We start from the raw sequence: 22,690 nt of genomic DNA on the forward strand, positions 1-22,690 counted from the left end.
TTAATGTGAAACAATAATTTAACATGAAACACATAAACTGAGTGCAAAATCCTTCTAGCTTATTTTTATGATTTTGATATTCTGAACCTAATTCGACAGTATTTTTTTTTAGCGACTTACTTTTATTGAGTCTTTCTGGAACATCCCAACTTAGTTTTCATAGAAACAATCACCATATTTCTTTTCTTGCCCATATTTCATTAATTTACATTTAATTTGTGCAGATGTGGTTTAGAACAAATACACAACTGACCTTGTGAAGCATACAAGTCAAACCTGCAGTGTGCTGTGGTCATAAGAGTTTTTTTTAAAGAGGAAAGGGGTGGGGGAGTGTTGGTTAAATAGAGGTTGGTTAACAGGGCTTCTACTGTATACTGTGAGGGAATTATGAGTTATAGTTTTGGCAAAATGATGGAAGGAAGCAAGTCTCAATAACATCAGCCACCTTTCTTTACTTATTTTCCAAATATTTGTTCAATCCTTTAAATTTAGATAAACTTCCAACCTCTATAAGAGTAGGTTGCAGTTTATTCCAACAGTCAGTCATTCTCTGATTAAAGAAAAATTTTCTGACATCTATTGTCAGAAAATTTTTGGTGACCTTTGTCACGTGGTTACTACCCCAGTGTTAGTGTATTCAATCCTTTGAAGTGTTAAATGTTAAACACCTCGATCTAGTATTGCTCCCTGCAATTTTTTTTTTTTGTTTCCAAAAGCTTAAAACCCCCCTTGAAAGGTCACAGATTTGCAATGCTGAGAAAATTATTCAGATCATGACACAGGAACTATTAGCAGTTTCAAAATAAGCCAAGCATGAATTCTTGCAGAAGCATTGGAATCAGTGTATACAGTGTGAAGGAGGCTACTCTTCAAAAGAGATCTGTCTAAATACTTGATAAGCTTCATCATTTCCTAAATATTGCTACATTACTTGAAGCAATATTTAAGATTAAATTATATATAAGGTTACATGTATTACATTACATTATAATTACTTAACCTGTCAGTGGTAGAACCCTGGATTGTGACAAAGGCTGCTGCTTGGTCTGTCAAATCCCAATTTTATTTTTTATTTTTTGGGAAAAAAAATGATTTTTTTTTGGTTTGTTTTAAATTGTGGTTGTTATATACAGGCTGGCCTCGATTAACGTGATTAATTCGTCCCGTGAGCGCATCGCGCAAAACGGAAACGTGTTAATCGAATATAATAATCAATAGGAAAAATTATAATTGGTCCTTGACCTTCTGGAATGTCCATAAAGAATTTTAAAAATACCTTTTAAATAACTTTTTAACTGTATACAATGTAAAAGATAATGAAAATAATTATGGAATTAAATTTTTATTGCATAAAACAGTGGTTCCCAAACTGTGTGCCGCAGAATATTTTAAATATTCGAGGGAAACACAGCAATACTCGACATCTGTTGGACACCGCGCGAACTACTAGCTCGAGGTAGTTCAGTTTGCTGCTCAAAATGGAAACTTTTCCATGTTGAGCAGCATACTTTAATCACCTTCTTAACAGCATTGCTTTATGAGTCATTGGAATGTTGTGTAATTACAGGTGGTAGATGACTCTCATCAACCGGTGCAATACCACCACTTTGCTTATTGGAGGCTTGAAGTGGTGAAACCCATGTTTCGTCTCTAGAGAAAAGTTTCCAGCACCCCCCTGCCATACTTCTCTTTCAACTCATGCACGGTACTAAGTACTATAGGCTTTGATACCTTTCGTGTTTGGGGTTTTCATAAAAAAAAAAAAAAAAAAGCATTGTACAATAGCTAATGATTTGATCACATTATTACTGGGCGCCTCCGTAGCCAGGTGGGAAGGAGCAGCAGTGCGTAGCACATGCTTCTTGATTAGACCGGGGTTCGAGCCCGTCACCACAAAATACGGAGTATGCGGAAAGGTCAAGGAATGACCACCGCATATCCCGGAGCAATATGGCCTTAGTTGCTAATGCTCCTAAAAACCAAATAACAACAAAAACATTATTACTAGTAGCTCCCTTTGGTATTAGGTTTCAAAAACTTAGAATTTTCAAACTATAGTAAAGGCTAGATGATTTGTGTAGTTCTGTTGTATAATGTCCAGAATATAAGAATGAATAAAAAAGTGTTTTTACATATAAATGAAGTTGCCATTGCAACCAGATTGCAATTCTGTAAAAATGAAAAAATATTTGTCTTGTTCTTTCCCATAGAACAGCTATGTTGTTATCTGTTTTTCAAATGCTAACACTATTCTCCTTTTATGATGCCCTACCCTAACATTTTTCTATCAATTGCTAATATGCAGAACTGGGAGAAGAATGGTGAAATCATTGCTCATGTAAAGTCTGAGTTTAGGACTCAGACTTCTTATTTACATGAGCAGAATCACAAAAGTTTTGAAATAATATTATACAAAGGGTACTAGGAAAGTTTTGCAATATGACGCAACAATGAATCACAGGAAGCTGCTTGTTGCTGCATGTTGAGACATGTTCACACGTGCATAGTAGCCGCCGCGCCAAGTCGATGGGCTCAGTTATTCATTAGTAGTGAGAGTGTAAAGTGCTTGTGATGGCATCGTGGTCACGAAATGAAATAAGGACAGTTTTGCGGTATAATTTCGTGCGTGGTTTAACCATAGACCAGTGCTTAGAAGAAATGACTCTTGCACTAGATGATGATTGTCCACATCGTACAACGATATTCAGGTGGTATAGAGAATTCCAAAGGGGAAATTTCACTCTGGAGGATTCTGAGAGGCCGGAAAGGCCACGAACGTCAGTTACGGAGGAAAACGTTACTGCTGTGAGGAAAATGCTTGTCGAAAACAGGCGAGTGACCTACCAACAGATAGAGGATACTTTGGGCCTAAATGCACCAGCAATTCGTTCGATTCTGCAAGATCATTTGCACGTGAAGAAACTTTGTTCTCTCTGGGTGCCGCATCAACTGACTGAAGAGCAGATGACACGACGTGTGACTTGGTGCCGGGAGATGTTAAAAAAGTTTGATAAGGGACAATCTTGTATGTGAACAACATCGTGACAGGTGACGAGACTTGGCTGTACTATTACGATCTGCCGACCAAGGCTCAAAACAAAGTTTGGGTCTTTGATGATGACGACACACCCGTAATTGTCAGAAAATCCCGATCTGTAAAGAAGAAAATGATAGCTGTATTTTTCAAATCGAGTGGAATTGTCGAACGTGTCGTTTTGGACACGCAGAAGACAGTCACAGCTAAGTGGTATACTGAACAATGCCTGCCTAAAGTCATTGGATCTATGAAGAACCTGCGGCCAAAGTCAAGAATGGACACCTGGTACCTCCATCCCGATAATGCTCCAGCTCACCGCGCCAAAGCCTGCACCGAATATTTGACCACGACAGGACTGAAACTTCTCGAGCACCCTCCCTACAGTCCAGACCTTGCTCCCTGCGACTTTGCACTGTTCCCGCATGTGAAAATGAAGCTAAAAGGGAGGCGGTTTTCCAGTGATGAGGACCTTCTACGGGCTTGGGACAACGAATGTGCTTTACTCCCTAGTGAAACTTGGCAGAACTGGTTTAAAGATTGGTTTCGGAGGATGGAGAGGTGTATTGAAAAAGAATAACATTTCTGAGGAAATTACTTTGAAAAAATTAAATAAACAAAGCTGTATTGCAAAACTTTCCTAGTACCCTTTGTATGTTATTATTCAGAATGATGGTTTGTTTATTGGTAATTTAGTATTAGTAATAATGGCAAATGAAACAAGAAAACAAGCTTATAAAAAAAAATATACTTTCTACATCAACTGTCTACCCTCTCTTAATAATTTGTCTGTTTCTTCCTTGAATTTATTTAAACTGCTCACAGCTGTCTCCAGATGCTGCAATTTGCAGAATTGAAGTCTTCCTTGGGAAGAGCACCTGTTTATTTCCTTCACTAATCTCGTTGTCCTTTTTCATGTAGACCGGAGTTCGAGCCCATGCCCACCAAATACGGAGGATGCGGAAAGGTCAGAGAATAACCACCACATATCCCCGGAGCAATATGGCCTTCGTTGCTAATGCTTCTAAAAACCAAAATAACAAACAAACAAGCAAACAAACAGCAAACTTAGACATTATTCTCATTAGACTAATTAGAAATTAGTCTAATATGCCTTCATCAGTATCATTAATAAATATAGAAAACAATAGCAATCCCAGCACAGAACTCTGGGGAATTTCACTAATAACAGTAGGTCAAGAAGAGCAGTGTCCATTGATAACCATTCTTTGTCATCACAAATTCAACCATCCCTTTATCTGTAGTATTAACTTTTCCCTAATGCCTCACTGGTCCAATTTGTAGAGCAGTCTTTTATGTTGAACAGTGTCAAAAACATTTCTGAAATCTAAGTATATGATGGCAAAATTTTTTTTTTTTCATCCATTTCATTTGTTACTATGTCATAGTATCCAATTAGAATGTTCAGACAAGAATCACTCCTTAACAAATCCATGCATGCTGTGACTCCACTATTACTGTCCAGGTGGTCCTGAATTGCTTCTTTAACTAGTGACTCCATTATTTTCCCAGTTGAAGTCAGGCTTACAGGTCTGTAATTACTTATTTCACTATTTGGTCTTACCTTGTGAATTGATGATAAATTTGCATATCTGCACTCCATAGGGCCTCTCCCCTGAATCCAAGGATGCTCTCATAATTATGTCTAAAGGTTTGCTTACCTCCTTTGCTTTAATGTAATTGGATAGAGCCCTTCAATGTAGGTGTCTTATTTATGTCTAGCTTCAACGGTTTCCCTTCCACTTTCCTCTCTGTTATCACAAGGTCATTTTAGCATTCATTTTAATACATTTATGGCGATTCCATAAATGTATTAAAAAATTTCTCATGTGAATATAGATGCAAAATATTTTATCCTGAGTATGCTAATCAACAGTTAAATGAGTCATATATTATGGAACAAAGTGATACATCCCCTTCTTTCTCTGGTTTACATAAAGAAATATTTGCTTCTTTTCTTTGTATTGTTTGCTAGTTTCCTGTTAGAATTTGATACACTCCTGGCATCCCCATCCCTACAAATTTCCTCTTACTTTGCCTTAGCTTGCCTAGAGAAGAAATGAATATTTACTGTTCTGAAATATAAATAAATAAATGGTAAATTATATCAGCTGTAGTGTAATTGTGAAATTCTTTTTCTGGAATTTTTTTGAAGAAATAAAGGATATCTCAGGAGTATATTTTTGTTTAATAAATATGGTAATGTACTGAAAAAAAAAAATTGTTTATTAATTTAACTAGCATGAATGTCATGATAAAGTTATGTGCACTTTCTTTCTTGCTAAGTGTGATGGAACATGTGGCCTTCAAATGGAATCCCGGCAGTCATACTGTGCTAGTGAAAAGGGTGATATTTATTCCAATAAAATGTGTGATATTACACGTGCACCAGAGGTAGCTCGTCCATGTCCAGAAACATTTCCATGTGATGCAGTATGGTATGCTTCAGAATGGAGTGAGGTGAACTTTTATGTTTATTAATTTGTGAATTTAAAAATATATTATTTTCTTCTACAAGTTACTTATATGTATGAGCATACTGTTTATTTATTTAACCTCTGCTCTGTATTCCAGTGAGCTTGGAAAAAATTATATTAATGTATAACCTTGGTTTTTCTGATTTGAGTTTGGATTTGTGCTTTCAAAGTGTTTAACCACATATTTGTTTGCTGTAAATATAAACTGCATTTAAAAAGCTTAGTGGCATTTCTGATATTTCAAATTTAAATTCATTGCATATTGTACTGTAGTAAAAAAAAAATTTTAATTAATCAGTGTTGAAATACTGTCCTCCATTTTCTTGACTCCCAATCACCAAAAGTATCACTGAATTAAAAACAGCAAAAAAAAATTATGTAAAATGTTTGCCTATAGCTATTTCGGAGACATTTTGATCACCCTGTATATACAAATAGTGGCATCTTATCAGGGGTTGAGCCAGGTCTGGGGGGAAAAAGACAAAATATTATGTATGTAGCACAGAGTGGACACTCTCATAGGCGATAATGTTAATTTTTTTATATGTTAAAACGCATAGAAAGTGGCGGTGTCTGTATTGAACCCCTAGAAACAGGCTGGAATGTTGCAAAGAGTTCGTGGAGAATTTTCTACAGTTTTGTTATTGCAATGGACAATATATTGAATCACCGATTATTAGTATAACATATTCATAATTAATTATTGTTCAATACAAAACAAAAAAGCTATAAAAGACAGAAGAATAAGGAAATATTAACATAAGTAGAGATAATGGAAAACATAAGTTAATGGTTATGATAACCATGAGGTAGCATTAAATGAAGCTGTTTTCTCCATCCTAAGTTCAAATCTACTTTGTTTTTTCCTTCTGCTCTTTTTCTTTTCCCCCTCTTTTTTATCCCTTCTTATACTTTAAATTCATTTCTAAAGTATACACATGTTAGTTTATTTATTTATTTTTTCACATATATATTTAAATATGTAAATTATCATTAAATTATAATATATATTATAATTCAATAACTATTTTAAAATATTTTTAATGGTTTTAATAACATAATGGCCAGGCATTGACTAAAATGAAGCCTAGAAGGAGATTAATATGACACTCATGTGTGCCAGTTACAATAAACATTAATAAATCAAGAATTTTATATACACACTACTGGGTACAGGTGAGTAATAATAGCAGGTTTCATTACAGTAAGACCAGTGCACCTGTCTCACTGTGCTGAAACTTTTATTATCATCCACCTGAACCCAGTAGTGTTTATATAAAATTCTTTATTTATTAATGTTTATTGTAACTGGCACAGTACTGTCATATTAATCTCCTTATAGGCTGAATTTTAGCCAATGTCTGGCCATTATATTTTAAATTATTAGTTATTTGACCTTAACTCCATAAATCTACATCTGGTCACTTTGACTAATCTCAACTGTTTATTTCAATTGGCATTACACAAAAAAAGACGACACACTTTATGATTCAAATTCCTTTAATTTATGAAGTTTCTCATTACATATTTACATATGAAAGATATCTGAATTACATGTAGTTTTCTGTAATTTGAAATAGTAATATCATCACATGAACTGTCCTGTAATATATATAACATTATTTATATATATATATATATATATATATATAACATTATATATATTTCATCCCGGGGGCTCACATCTGGCAAGTATGGGCATGGCACATAATCCTGAGCTGGAAATCATCATTCTTCTCTTTCTTGGTGATTCCCTTCTAACCTTTGTTCTCCCCCCCCCCTCTCTCCCTCTCTCTCAGGTTAACTCAGAAATTTTTTTTTTGGCTGGTGCAGCAAAAGCCTCAGGCTTCCGTGCACCATATGGCTAATAATAATAATAATAATAATAATAATAATAAAGATAGTATGCCAGTAGTGTGGCTTGCCACACTACTGGTGTACTATCTTTATTATCTCTGCTCTACTATCTTTATTTTTTATTTTCACTTAATTTTGCACTTATTTTTGCTATCTAATATTTGATTCCTTTGGATTTAATTGTATGTATATATATATGTATATATATATGTATATATATATATATATATATATATATATATACACACACACAGGTTCCAATATATATAACAGGTTATTTTCTGGTTCTATCAATTATGATAAATTACCTTAAATGTTCCTTCAGAAAACACTGCAGTCGCATTCCAGATTTTTTACATAAGTAACACTTCTTCATGGTCATGATGTCACAAACAATTACACAATAAAAATAAAATAACACAAATAATAATTATGCACAAATAATTATAATAATAGTAACCAAAAACGCTATGAAAAATCAACTTGCTGCGCTCAGTGAACACTAATCTTTTCAAATACAGTAACAGCTTTTTTTAGCAATGGGTATGTGCGTCAGTACTCTGTGGATTTTAATCACTGCATTAGCTCAAGGGTCTGATACTCGTGATGCTGGGAGTAATTGAGCAAGTGTCCACTATGTATCTTACTACTGTGGTATGTAGTAATACAGTAGTAATGGAGGCAAGAAAGCAAGCATATGAGCTTATGTAGAATCAGCCAAAAAAAAAAAAAAAAACAATTTCACACATCCATTCCCTCTAAACGTTTGTCCAGTTCCTCCTTAAATTTATTTAAGCTATCAACTTCCACAATGACGATGAATGGAAGTTTTTTCCAGCAATTAACCGCCTGCTGGCTAAAGGCAAATTTCCGCACATCTATTCTACAACTGTCTTTCCTCAATATGAATTTATACCCCCTCAGGTTCATAATCTGAGAAAGCAGAAGAATCTCATCAGAATTCACCGTGCTCAATCCCTTGAAGGCTTTATACACCTCAATCAGATCACCTCGCAGGTGCCTAGTTTCTAGCCGTTGCAATATGCAAAACTTAAGCCTTTCTTAGTAAAAGGACCTCTTTGTTCCCCTCACCAATCTTGCTGTCCTTCTCTGTACATGCTCAAGCAACTCTACATCCTTCCTAAAATGAGGCCTCCAGACCTCATTTTAGGAAGGATGTACACAGTACTCAAGGCATGGCCTGACCATTGCCTTATACAAAGGGATAACACCTCCTTTTATCTACTAGCAAAATTCATGTATATCATAGCAATATTCATGTATATTATTCTGTACAGTGGGATCAACTGACGATGTTACCAAGAGTAAATTCTAAGTGGGAAGCATTCAAGGAATTAATCATGGAAGCTACTAAAAGGTTCATACCTATTAAGAAATATTGTTCAAGGTTTAGGCCTAAATGGTTGTCAAATGAACTAATGAGACTCGTAACAGAGAAGAAAAATGCATGGGATGCATATAAATTATCAAGCGACTTGGAAGCCTATGGCAGATATAAGTTAATCTGTAATCAGGACACAAAGGAGGTTCGGCAGGCGAAGGCAGATTACGAGAAATCCTTGGCAAAAGATGCTAAGAAAAACAGCAAGTATTTCTTTACTCATATGAACTCTAAAAGGAAGGGGATGAATCTGATTGGTCCAATTGACATCGATGGTTCGACTGTTGATGATCCTGCTCAGATAACAAACAAACTGAATGAGTATTTTGCATCTACATTCACACGTGAGGAATTATTAAGCTTTGAAAATGGCAGAAGGTTATCAAATTGTAGCAAGATACTTAATGATTTTGTAATAACTGAGAGCAAAGTGGAAGAGAAATTGTTGAAGTTAAACGTAAGAAAAGCACCTGGGGTGGATGGGATCTATCCAGTTATATTAAAGGAAGTGGCAAAGCAACTAAGCAAACCCTTAGCCATAATTATGAGAGCATCCTTGGACTCAGGGGAGGTTCCCACGGACTGGAGATGTGCAAATGTATCCCCAATTCACAAAGGGGGATCGAAGGGTGACACGAGTAAATACAGACCAGTTAGTTTAACTTCTGTTCCTGTAAAATAATGGAGTCACTGGTTAAAGATGCATTGCAGGATCATCTAGACAAGACTGCAGCAATAATTCAGACACAGCATGGGTTTGTTAAGGGAAAGTCTTGTCTGACAAATTTGATAGGATATTATGATGTGGTTACAAAGGAACTGGATGCGAAAAATAATTTTGATATCATATATTTGGATTTCAGGAAAGCTTTTGACACTGTTGCACATGGAAGACTATTGTACAAATTGGAGCAGAATGGTATTAAGGGTAAGTTGCTACAATGGATAAAAGGATGGTTAAGTGCTAGAAGACAGAGGGTGGTAATCAATGGGTGCTGCTCTTCTTGGACTAATGTTATTAGTGGAGTCCCACAGGGTTCGGTGTTAGGTCCACTGTTGTTTTGTATATTTATCAATGATATTGATGAAGGTATATCAGGCTAAATGTCGAAGTTTGCAGATGATACAAAGGTTGGCAGGGTTGTTAATGACAGTAATGGCAGCGTGCTACTGCAATAGGATGTAGATAATTTGGGCAGATGGGCTAAGAAGTGGCAACTGAAGTTTAACCTTGACAAATGCAAAGTACTACATATGGGTAGAAGTAACCCCAGAGAAACATACCAACTCTGTGGTACTACACTTAAGGTGGTAGAAAATGAAAAAGACCTGGGAGTAATTGTGCAGGCAGATATGAAGTTTTCTGAGCAATGCAGACAGGCTGCCAGGGCAGGTCATGGGGTTTTGTCAATGATATATAGGAATTTTGCTAGCAGGGAAAAGGAGGTGATTATCCCTCTGTATAAGGCAATGGTCAGGCCACGGCTTGAGTACTGCGTACAGGTCTGGAGGCCTCATTTTAGGAAGGATGTAGATTTACTTGAGCGTGTACAGAGAAGGGCAACAAGATTGGTGAGGGGAATGAAGGGATCCTCTTACCAAGAGAGGCTTAAGTTCTGCAAATTGCAGTGGCTGGAGACTAGGCACCTGCGAGGTGATCTGATTGAGGTATATAAGGCCTTGAATGGGTTGAGCACGCTGAATTCTGATGGGATCCTTCCACTTGTTCAGATTACGAACCTAAGGGGGCATAAATTCAAATTAAGAAAGGACAGATGTAGAATAGATGTGCGGAAATTTTCCTTTAGCCAGCGGGTGGTTAATTGCTGGAACAAACTTCCATCTGTCGTTGTGGAAGTTGATAGGTTGAATAAATTTAAGGAGGAACTGGACAGGCATTTGGAGGGAATGGTGTGATTTTTTTTTTTTTTTTTTTTTGGCTGATGCTGCATAAGCTCATACATTTGCTTTCTTGCATCACATGCCACTACTACTACTACTACAATACCTCATAACCTGCTCTGGCAGCCTGTCGGCATTGCTCAGGAAACTTCACATCTGACTGCACAATTACTCCAAGGTCTTTTTCATTTTCTACCACCCTAAGTGTAGTACCACACAGTTGGTAGGCTTCTCTGGGGTTACTTCTACCCATATACAGTACATACTTTGCATTTGTCAATGTTAAACTTCAGTTGCCACTTCTCAGCCCATCTGCCCAAATTTTCTAGATCCTGTTGCAGTCGCACACTGTCATTACTGTCATTAACAACCCTGCTAGCCTTTGTATCATCTGCAAACTCTGACATTTAATCTGATATACCTTCATCAATATCATTGATAAATATACAAAATGACAGTGGGCCCAAACACCGAACCCTGGATGACTCCACTAATAACATTAGTCCATGAAGAGCAGTGCCCATTGGTTACCACTCTCTGTCTTCTCCCACTCAAACACCCTTTTATCCATTGTGGCAACTTACCCTTAATACCATACTGATCCAATTGTACAGTAGTCTTCCATGTGCAACAGTCAAAAGCTCTCCTTAAATCTAAGTATATGATATCAAAATGATTTTTTGCATCTGGTTCCTTTGTAACCACATCATATTATCCAATCAAATTTGTAGACAAGACTTTCCCTTAACAAACCCATGCTGTGTGATTTATTGCTGCAGTCTTGTCTAGATGATCCTGCAGTGCATCTTTAACCAGTCACTCCATTATTTTCCCCGGAACAGAAGTTAAACTAACTGGTCTGTAATTACTCATGTCATCCTTTGATCCCTCTTTGTGAACTGGCGATACATTTGCACATCTCCAGTCCATGGGGACTTTCCCTGAGTCAAAAGATGCTCTCACAATTATTGCTAAGGGTTTGCTTACTTCCTTTGCCACCTCATTTAATATAACTGGATAGATCTCATCCATCCCAGGTGCCTTTCTTATGTTTAACTTTAACAATTATAGTTATATTTTATTTTTTAAATATATTAATGTTTATTCTTAAAATGTATATTAATGTGTGTCTAATTCTGAACAGGTAAACAGCTATAGCTGTTTAATCTAAAAAAAAATGGGCACAGAGTTTTCAGTTGTAAAAAAAAATAATAAAATGAATATATAAGAATAATCAAACGTATACCTACAAAATTATTAATCTTTTACTTATGTGGGTTCTTATTCTTATTTATTTTTATCTTTTCATTATTTTGATTGTTTGTCACCACTGAAAACATTTTAGCCTTTTTTTTTTTTTAAAAATTCAAGAGGGAAAGGATTGAGTTGCTTTTGTTGCTGCATCAACTTGTCCATCAAATGACATCATGAGTAATTGTACTTAGAGTTTTGTTTTTAGTTTCCATGATATTTTCTTGAAATTTAACAATTATGTGTGAATACATTTATATAAATTCTCATTCTAACATAAATTACACTGATCTGCATTGCAAGAAATTTTCTCTGATGTTTTACTGTTGATAAGGAAATCTGAATGGAAATTTTAAAAGTTACTTGAAATTTGCTTTATCACATCAGAATGTTTAACAAAAGAAATTGGTGGATGTGCTTCAGTTTTATTTTGTATTTTTCCAAATTTACAAATAGGTTATTTTTATATAAAAATACCTTAAAAACATAGGCTATATGTATCAAAGGCTACATCTTCCTCTGAACCATAGATAACTGCAAACTGGATTTCTTATATACTATACTAGACTGGGTTAAACTTGAGCCTTCTTGTCTTCCTTGGGCAGTCAAGTTTCCTCTTTTTAGCATCCACCAGTAGTTAATTATCATATTGACATTCCATTCCCCCCCCAGTACCTTCTTCCCATTTCTTTTATATTCTTATAGAATCTTTCCACCTTCTCTTCACTTAAACTGCTTAAATTTTCTGGGAAATAGTTGAGATGAGATTTGCAAGAAGTGTACCTCGTAACACTTGTATTTTACAGCCTAATTTTCTGAGCTTCTCTAGCATGTGACTCCTGGTGGTCTCATAATCATATTCTCAAAAAATTGTTTATATGCCATTTTTTTTTTTTTGCATCTGGTTCCTTTGTAACCACATCATATTATCCAATCAAATTTGTAGACAAGACTTTCCCTTAATTCGAGTGTCTATTTCGATTTGGTCCATGGAGTTTTCAAATACAGATTTGTATTTCAGTTTGGTTCATGGAGCCTTCAAATACAGTCTGCCAGCAGTTTGCAGATTTGAGGTCCAACAAAAATTCCTGCTTTGATTTTTCATGTGTAAGTAGTGAGAATTTAGTTCAAACATACTTGAAATAATTTAAATTTCCTTCTTTATTTTATTTCTTTCTTTATTAGGGCTTGGACAACCTGTTTCATTAAACCTAGCTTTATATGTAGAGGATCTAACAGTACTTTGTTTTGATCTACTAGTGGATTGTCTTTAATGTTCATCGAACCTGGTAATAGTGACTCTTGGCGGTCACACTTTCCTTTCCCAATGTTCACTTCTTGCTTGACTATTGCACAGAAAGCAAAGCATTTTTGTATATCCAAGTTATTCATCAAGAAACAGATAACCAGTAACTTTAAAATGCCCACACCAGCCAACCAAACATGATCTTTGTAATGAATTTTTTCCAAAAGAAGCTTAAAATTTTCCATTTTCTTTTAAGTATGCTGAATGGGTTACAGGACTTGTTTCCATTATGAAGTTTAACTCATTTGAGGCTTTGCGTTAATGAATCAATAAATAGCCTCCACTGTATTGGTTGGTAGAAAATTCCAGAACAAGTTCCATGCCTGCAGGAGTATTGTTGTAATATATCATTGAGCTTTCTTTGGAAAAATAGGGAATTTATTTTTTTTTGCGATATTCTGTACTGTGAAAAGACTTTCTCAGGTTAAGAGAGTTTGGGATTTCAGTCTTGACCCTAAAAGACTGAAATAGATCCATTGGGTAGATTTAAATCTCTCTCTCTCTCTCTCTCTCTCTCTCTCTCTCTCTCTCTCTCTCTCTCTCTCTCTCGATCATTGAGTTCATTTTGGGTAAATGGCTGTGGTTCACAGTTGTGAATTTCTTCATCTCATTAGTTTATACAATCCATTAGATCACAAAGGTGAGATTTAGGATCTGATGGCATATGTTCAAGAGCAATTGGTGGAGGTGGTACACCAGTAATTCTGGTTTGCGGGGTACCAGCCTAGAGCTGAAGTAATGTTGTTGGGGTACATGATGCTCTGCTTGTTCTTTGTATTATAATCTGCTTAATTTATGGGACAAAAATGGCATTTGTTAATATGATCCAAAGATTCTCTCAGCACCATAGGAATGATCCCACCCCAGAAAGATATAAGTTGGAGGTCCTAACTTTTATCTTGGTCATCTGATTTAATTCCAATATATGCAGCATATACATTTTTCACAAATGATGTTATATCCTGGTTTTACAACCCAGTTACTGAAAATGTAACAAAATATATTTGGATTGTTCCCACAAGCATGAGTTACCATTGTAAGGACACAGACTATGAAAATCATGTTAAAAGTAGATACTAGTTAGCACGAGAAAACAATGAGAAAGAAACACTTTACAGATTCATATAGCTACCTGATTCTCAGGCCTTGACGAGTCTAAACACATCTGGGCACATTCATGCCTGCAGTGACAAAGGAAGTTGGATGCATATTACATATGTGTGGAATGTGTATATAAGAAAATATGGCGAAGGTAAAGAAAGCCTTCACGAGAAGCATGCAAAAGTTCGATGAAATTTACTGGTAAAAGTACTTTGCCATAATGGCATTTGTATTGTTGCTCGCTCAGTAAACAGATGGTGGGTGTTATCAGTCAGGAGTAGAAATTGAATCCCATGGGAGATTGAAACCCTCCCAAAGTGGAGGGGATAACCTGACCTTTTTTCTTTAGAATCACTGGTGTACTAGTGGATAAATTGTTTATTAAGGAAAAAAAAAAAGGCAAAGGAAGCCCACATGAGAAGCACGGCAATTTTCAAAAAAATTTACTGGTGAAACTACGTTACGAACATTTTTTTATGATGCCAGAACTTCCAATATGACTCTGTCCGTGATTCAGTTAGTTAATTCAATTAGTGATTCTAAAGAAAAAAGGTCAGGTTACCCCCTCCACTTCGGGAGGGTTTCAAGCTCCCTTGGGATTCAACTTCTACTCCAGACCGTTAACACCCACCGTCTGTTTACAGAGAGAGAGCAACAATGCAAACGCCGTTACGGCAAAGTACTTTTACCAGTAAATTTCATCGAACTTTTGCGTGCTTCTCGTGCAGACTTTCTTTAACTTAGCCGAAAATATTTCTTAATATTTGTGAAAAAGCTGTTCATGATAGGTAAAAACAGTTTGGAATTTTAGAATTTGTACCAAAAGTAACCTAAAAATACCATAAATTTTAGAAACATCAAAATCAGTGCAGACCAGTGTTATCATCTACTCTTAAAACTTCCAAAAAGAGCTGAAATTCTTTCTTTTATTTCTAAATGTGTGATATCCCCCCCCCCCCCCGACTGTTGGCAAATGCTGTTGCTGATATTTGAATCAGTAAGTTTATGTGATCCTTTATATTTCCCATCAGAGTGTAGCCTAGATTCAGATGTAAAACAGCTTCAGTGGGAAATAGAACTTAAATACTATATGGAAAATTTTTGCCTGTTCCTGAAGGGTTATGTAAATCATGTTAATAATGTAAAAAAAAATTTAGAAGGTTTAATTTTGTTCTTAATTCTGGTTATCCTCTTGGATCACTTCACCACCTGAACAAGCACAACCAATGTTTGCATACGATAACTCTCATGGAAATTTTTTAATAACTGTTCAATGGGATACTCCACATAAAGAAATAAAAGTTATCTGTTGTCTTATGCTGTTGATAAGCATAAATTGTCATGGTATTAACTTTATTTCCCACCCACTTGCAAGCATGACTAACTTTTGCATGCAAAACTGCTCCAATGAAAATTAGAAAGCTGCATGTGTTTGGAAATTTTTACCATCAGCCAAGGAAGGTATTCTCTTATGCCATTAGTAAAAGTTCGAGAATACTTAGTTGTCCACTTTCTGTTTTGATAAAATGTGGTGACATACAAAATAGGTGTCAGTGGACTGCATAATTTTTTCTGTGAGTGGACCACCAGAGCTCATTGTGAAAAACGCTTCCATAATACATACAAAAAGAGAACAAGTTCTGATTCAATTTCTTTCTTTAATTTACATGTTAATTGAATAATTGAGGACTTCTGAAAATAAAAAGAAATGTCATTTATTAATTAAGCATACCAACCAATAAAATTATGCAAAAACACTGGTTATTTGTCAGTCTATGATTTGATGGATGGGTGTACATTGCAATGAAAGTGACCATAGGCTCCGGCAGCATGGTGCAAGGTGGTGCAAGTGCACCACCTTTGGATGTCGAAGTAATAAATAATTTTTAATATTCTCATTAATTTATTGAAATATTCAAACAGTACAAATTCTACAAAAAAAAACTAAAATATTAATTCAAATAATTTATTAAAACAAGAACAAATTTAAAATAACTCTTGCAAAACAGAATTAGACCCCATTAATTTTCATCATCTTTAAATTAAGATATAGTTTAGGGCTAAAGCCTCAGGTTATGTAAAGAGTTTAACTAATGTACAAGTTAGTGCAATTTTTTGCATCATTTCTGTATATAGCTAACCACTTAAGTAGTTATAAATTGGCATCATTAAGTATATCTCATATTGTGAATACTTTCACGAGTTGCCATGATATTGCACTACATCGAATAAGTAACGGTTCAACATAGGAGAAGACTATTGTTACTTATTCTCAGTGGATACCATCACCCATACGGCACCGTTTTGGAGCTTATTGGCTCCTCATCAGTGGGTGGGCAGATACCTTGGTGTTGCAACGATGACAACCCAGTTGCGAAGTATAAATCCACAATATGAGAGATGTCCGATGGTGTGGAGTAATTTAGATTATAATATAGTTTGGGGCTAAAGCATCAGGTTATGTAAAGAGTTTAACTAATGTACAAGTTAGTGCAAATCTTAATGATGCCAATTTATAACTACTTAAGTAGTTGACTATGTACAGAAATGATGGTACCTCTGTAGCCAGGTGGGCAGAAGCAGCAGTGCGTAGCACATGCTTCTTGATTAGACAGGGGTTCGAGCCCGTGACCACCAAATACGGAGGATGCGGAAAGGTCAGGGAATGATCACCGCATATCCCCAGAGCAATATGGCCTTATTTGCTAATGCTCCTAAAAACCAAATAACAAACAAACAAACAAACAAACAGATATTATGTAATTACACTAACTTGTACATTAGTTAAACTCTTTACATAATTTAGATTACAATAATGTTTAGCCCTAAACATTATTGTAATCTAAATTACTCCATACCATCAGGCATCTCTCATATTGTAGATTTATACTTTGCAACTGGGTTGTCATTGTTGCAACACTAGGGTACCTGCCCACCCACTGATGAGGGGCCAATAAACTCCGAAACGGTGCCGTATGGGTGATGGTATCTGCTGAGAATAAGTAACAATAGTCTTCTCCTATGGTGAAGCGTTACTTATTCGAGGTAGTGCAATATCATGGCAACTCGTGAAAGTATTCACAATATGAGATATACTTAATGATGTCAATTTATAACTACTTAAGTAGTTATAAATTGACAGAAATGATGGCTATGTTGGACAGAAAAGATAAATTGACAGAAATGATGGACAGAAAAGTTGGCTATGTACAGAAATGATGCAATTGCACTAACTTGTACATTATCTTTAAATAAAAATTGAAATCTTATCAGCTTCTCTGCAAATATAGTTTGATATAGTTGCATTCATAAAATCTTCATTGCCAATGACAAAATTTTGTGCCTTTTTCTGTTCTTTCTGCCCGAATGCGCTCACAGTCTGCACAGTACTTTCTCCCACTGATCATGAAATGTTGGCTCGGCTGTACACATAAATCAGTCAAATTTGTCTTAATTGAGATATCGCATGTATTCAAAAATTTGTTGAACAAACCTTTATTTCCATATGTGCCACCCTCAGTCTGTGTGGGTAGCACAGTGGTATTATTACCATCCTCCCCACACCGAGTGGAAAAGGCACAGGTTCAACACAACACAGATTATTTTATGAGCTTTTTTTACTCTGTGGCTGAGTTAATTGGTCTCAGGCATAGATAGTAAGGTTTTTTCCAGAAACAGGTTTTTTTTGTCCAGCAAAACAGGCAAACTGACCAGAGATACATATAAATTAATGGGTGACACGGAAGCCTACAATATCAACCCCAGGGGCTCACATCTGGTGAGTATGGGCTTGGCACACCCAGGGTCCTGAGCTGGATATCATCATTCTTCTCTTTCTTGGTGATTCCCTTCTACTTCTCTCTCTCTCTCTCTCTCAGGATAACTCGGGAATTTTTTTTTTTTTTTTTTTTTGGCTGGTGCAGCATAAGCCTCAGGCTTCCTTGCACAATATAGCTAATAATAATAATAATAATAAATGGATATAAGCTGGTCTGCAGGCGCCTCCATAGCCAGGTGGGAAGGAGCAGCAGTGCATAGCACACGCTTCTTGATTAGACCAGGGTTCGAGCCCTTCACCACCAGATACGGAGCATGCAGAAAGGTCAGGGAATGACCACCACATATCCTGGAGCAATATGGCCTTAGTTGCTAATGCTCCTAAAAAAAAACAAACAAACAAACAACAGCTGGTCTGTAACCAAGTCACAAAGGAGATTAGGCAGGCAAAGGCAGATTATGAGAAATCTTTGACAAAAGATGCAAAGGAAAACAGCAAAGAGTTCTTTATCTATTTAAACTCTAGAAGGAAAGGGATGAATCAGATTGTCCCCTGGATACTGATGGTTCAACTGTTGATGATCCTGCTCAGGTGGCTAACAAATTAAATGAGTATTTTGCCTCTACATTCACACATGAGGAGTATTCAGGTAGGGGAATGCCAGAGGAGAATTAAACTCTCGCAGTGAGCTAGATGATTTTGTAATAAATGAGAGAAAAGTGGAGGAGAAATTGTTGAAGATAAACATAAAAAAGGCACCTGGGGGTGGATGGGATCTATCCAGTTATATTAAAGGAGGCAGCAAAGGAAGTAAGCAAACTCTTAGCCATAATTATGAGAGCTTCGTTGGACTCAGGGTTGGTACCCATGGACTGCAGATGTGCAAATGTGATCCCAATTCACAAAGCAGGATCAAAGGGCAACACAAGTAATTATAGACCTGTTAGTTTAACTTCTGTTCCAGGAAAATTAATGGAGGCACTGTTTAAAGAAGCACTGCAGGATCATCTAGACAAGACTTCAGTTATAGCTTGGACACAGCATGGTTTTGTTAAGGGAAAGTCTTGCTTGACCAATTTGATTGGATACTGTAGATAAAGTCAAAAAGGAACTGGATGCAGGGAATAACTTTGATATCATATATTTAGATCTTAGAAAGGCTTTTGATACTGTTGCATACAGAAGACTGCTGAACAAATTGCTGCTATGGATAAAGGGATTGTTGAGTGGGAGAAGACAGAGTCATAATGAATAAACACTACTCATCGTGGACTAATGTTATTAGTGGAGTCCCTAAGGGTTAAGTGTTGCATCCATTGTTATTTTTTTGTATTTATAAATGATATAGATGATGGTATGTCAGGCTTAATGTCCAAGTTGGCAGGGTTGTTAAGGACACTAATGACAGTACGCTGCTGCAATAGGATCTAGAAAAGTTGAGCACATGGGCTGAGAGGAGGCAAATGAAGTTTTTTACATTGACAAATGTAAAATACTACATATGGGAAGCAGTAACCGCAGAGTAACATGTGAACTCTGTGGTACTACGTTGACAGTGGTAGAGAACGAAAAGGACCTGGGGATAATTGTGCAGACAGATATGAAGTTTTCTGAGCAGTACAGATGGTCTGCAAGAGTAGCTCATAGTGTCTTGTCAATGATATACAGGAATTTTTCTAGCAGGGATAAGGAAGTGATTATCCCCTTGTATAAGGCAATGGTCAGGCCACTCCTTGAGTACTGTATATTGGTCTGGAGACCTCATTTTAAGAAGGATGTAGAGCTGTTAGAATGAGTACGTAGTAGGGCAACAAGATTAGTGAATGGAACAAAGGGTTGCTCATACAAAGAAAGGCTTAAGTTTTGCAAATTACAGTGTCTGGAGACTAGGCACCTGCAAGGTGATCTGATTGAGGTGTATAAAGCCTTTATTGGTTTGAGCATGCTCAATGCTGATAGGATTCTTCCTCTTGCTCAGAATAATCACCTGAGAGGATATAAATTCAAATTGAGGAAGACAGATGTAGGACAGACGTGCGGAAGTTTGCCTTTAGCCAGCGATTAGTTGGCTGGTGGAACAGACTTCCATTCTTTGTTGTGGAAGTTGATAGCCTAAATAAATTTAAGACTGAGCTGGACAGGTATTTGGAATGAATGGAGGGATGAAATGGGAGCGGTTTTTTTTTTTTTTTTTTTTTTTTTGGCTGATGCTGCATAAGCTTGCTTTCTTGCATCATATGCCTCTACTAATGCTAATGCGGCTAAGGTAAAGAAAGCCTGCAAGAGAACGACGAGAAACGTCGGATAACTACGCAGAAAATTAGTTTCCTGACACCGGACTCTAGCGCTGCTCGCTTGGTAAACAGATGGTAGGTGTTATCGGTCTGGAGCAGAAATGGAGAAGGATATATTGATTGACAGGTAGGCCTGGCAAATGATGAAATGATTGGTGGTGGGTGTTACAGACGACAAGCTACTGTGTAGTCATTGGTTGGCATTATGATGTGTATTTGCCAGTAAAGAACGGTGCATAATAGTTTTGTAATGAATGGTGAACAGGTAATAGTAGCGATGAATCTTTTAAGGTGCTGATTGACGTTATGATATGTGTGTAACCGCACGAGTGTCTTTAAAAATAAAAGTACAGTAATAAAAAATTAATATATTTTGTTAATAAACAATTTTTTGTGCTAGTCCACCCACGATTCTAAAGAAAAAAGATTAGGTTATCCTCTCCACTTCAGGAGGGGTTCAAGCTCCCATGGGATTCAAGTCAAGGTAACCTGACCTTTTTTCATCATCACGAAATACTGTAATGGTGAAAAAAGGTTAGGGCATGTGCGATTAGGACAAATTACCATTAGTGCTGCTAAAGTGATACTAAACCGATGTTATCATGTGTTGTGTTCGCGCACCAATCAACACACAGGTGCCTCTGTAGCCAGGTGGGCAGGAGCGGCAGTGCGTAGCACACGTTTCTTGATTAGACCAGGGTTCGAGCCCATGACCACCAAATATGGAGGATGTGGAAAGGTCAGGGAATGACCACTGCATATCCCCGGAGCAATATGGCCTTAGTTGCTAATGCTCCTAAAAACCAAATAGCAACAACCAATCGACACACCGTTTGCCTCGCCTACCTGTGAATCAATATATTGTTCTCGACTTTTCTCCAGACCGATAACACCTACCATCTGTTTACCAAGTGGGAACCTAATTTTCCGTGTAAGTTATCCGATGTTTCTCATCGTTCTCATGCAAGCTTTCTTTACCTTTGCCGCTCATGCTAATGCTAACAATCCTTAATGTTGAGCTTCTTTGAAAACTCAACCATGCTCTCTTCATCTCCCTTTGATAGTGGCAAATGATGCAACACTTGTTTTCTGTACATCCTTTTTAGTTTTTCTATAACACCTTGATCCATTGGCTGCACCAGGGCTGTAACATTTGGCAGTAAAAACCTGACAATGAAGTTCTCATCAATTGAATTCATTTTTTCAACAGGGGGGATGGTGCATTATCAATAATAAACAAAACTTTACCAGCTTTACCCTAATTTTCTTGATGCTTCTTCACACTTGGAATAAAATCCTGGCTAAACCAATCCAAAAAACTTGGAATTCATCCAAGCATTTTTCTGTCTTTTGTATTGTACTGGTTAACACTTTACACCTTTAAAGTATCTTGGATTCTTGGATTTTCCAATCACCAATAATGGTAAACATGCTGTCCACTTGCATTTGCACACACCATAACTGTAACATGCTGTTTGTTAGCTTTGAAATGAGGAGCAGCCATTTTGTGTCGTGATGCAAGTGATTTTTGAGGGAGTAACTTCCAGTTAAGATCAGTTTCATCTGCATTGTAAACGTCATCCTTGGAAAACCTTCTTCCTCTGCCATTTTCAGTGAAGGCTCTTTAAAAGCTTCTGTATCTGGGACATCACCTGATAAAGCTTCTCCTTGAATTTCAAACTCCCTTATAAGGCGGCAAGATTTGAAATTTTTCAGACATCTTGTACTGGCTTTAATTTCAGATGGGCTTTTAAACATTTGATTCAATTGTAGTGCTTTTTTCACATAACAGGTCCAGAAATAGGTTCACCTTGACTTCTTTTTGTAGAAATCATAAATAAACAGTCTTCTAATTTTCATCACTAGCTTTTTTCATAGTTTTCCTTTTTTTAGAGCCATGTTCATTGTCTAACTTTGAAATAAACTTCAAAATTTCATTTTTATTTTTTTGCTCTTTGTCAGATATGGTTGCTTTGCCGACGTTAAAAATCTAAACCAAAGATACACTGGTTTTGCCCTTTTCCAGTCTATTAATAATTGTTATCTTGCTGTCTTCTGTTGACAACACATTGTGGTTTTTTTGCCTGTAGATGGCTTTATTAACCAAAGGGGCATCAGTATTAAAATTAAAAAACAAAATGACACAGTATTTCACTTTGAAATAGCCACGAACAAAAACTCTAACATTGAGTGATTAGAAACAAAACGCCTGAAATAACTTCACACTGCAGTGGCTTGTAGCAGACTGAGTGAGAGCTATCTTCCCC

General features: G+C 36.5%; 1 protein-coding gene across 1 annotated transcript in view; it reads left to right on the forward strand.

Moving 5' to 3' along the window:
* The window catches only part of LOC150084650 (papilin-like), a 967,274-nt gene that overhangs the window by 452,669 nt on the left and 491,915 nt on the right, over window positions 1-22,690 (forward strand). Inside the window, exon 14 of the mRNA XM_090376529.1 lies at window positions 5,342-5,515. Coding sequence (XP_090232655.1) covers window positions 5,342-5,515 — 174 coding nt within the window. The remainder of the gene's footprint in view (window positions 1-5,341; window positions 5,516-22,690) is intronic.

Source organism: Mastigoproctus giganteus, chromosome 6 (assembly GCF_048544385.1).
Source record: "Mastigoproctus giganteus isolate SK-2022 chromosome 6, ASM4854438v1, whole genome shotgun sequence".
Lineage (NCBI taxonomy): Eukaryota > Metazoa > Arthropoda > Arachnida > Uropygi > Thelyphonidae > Mastigoproctus > Mastigoproctus giganteus.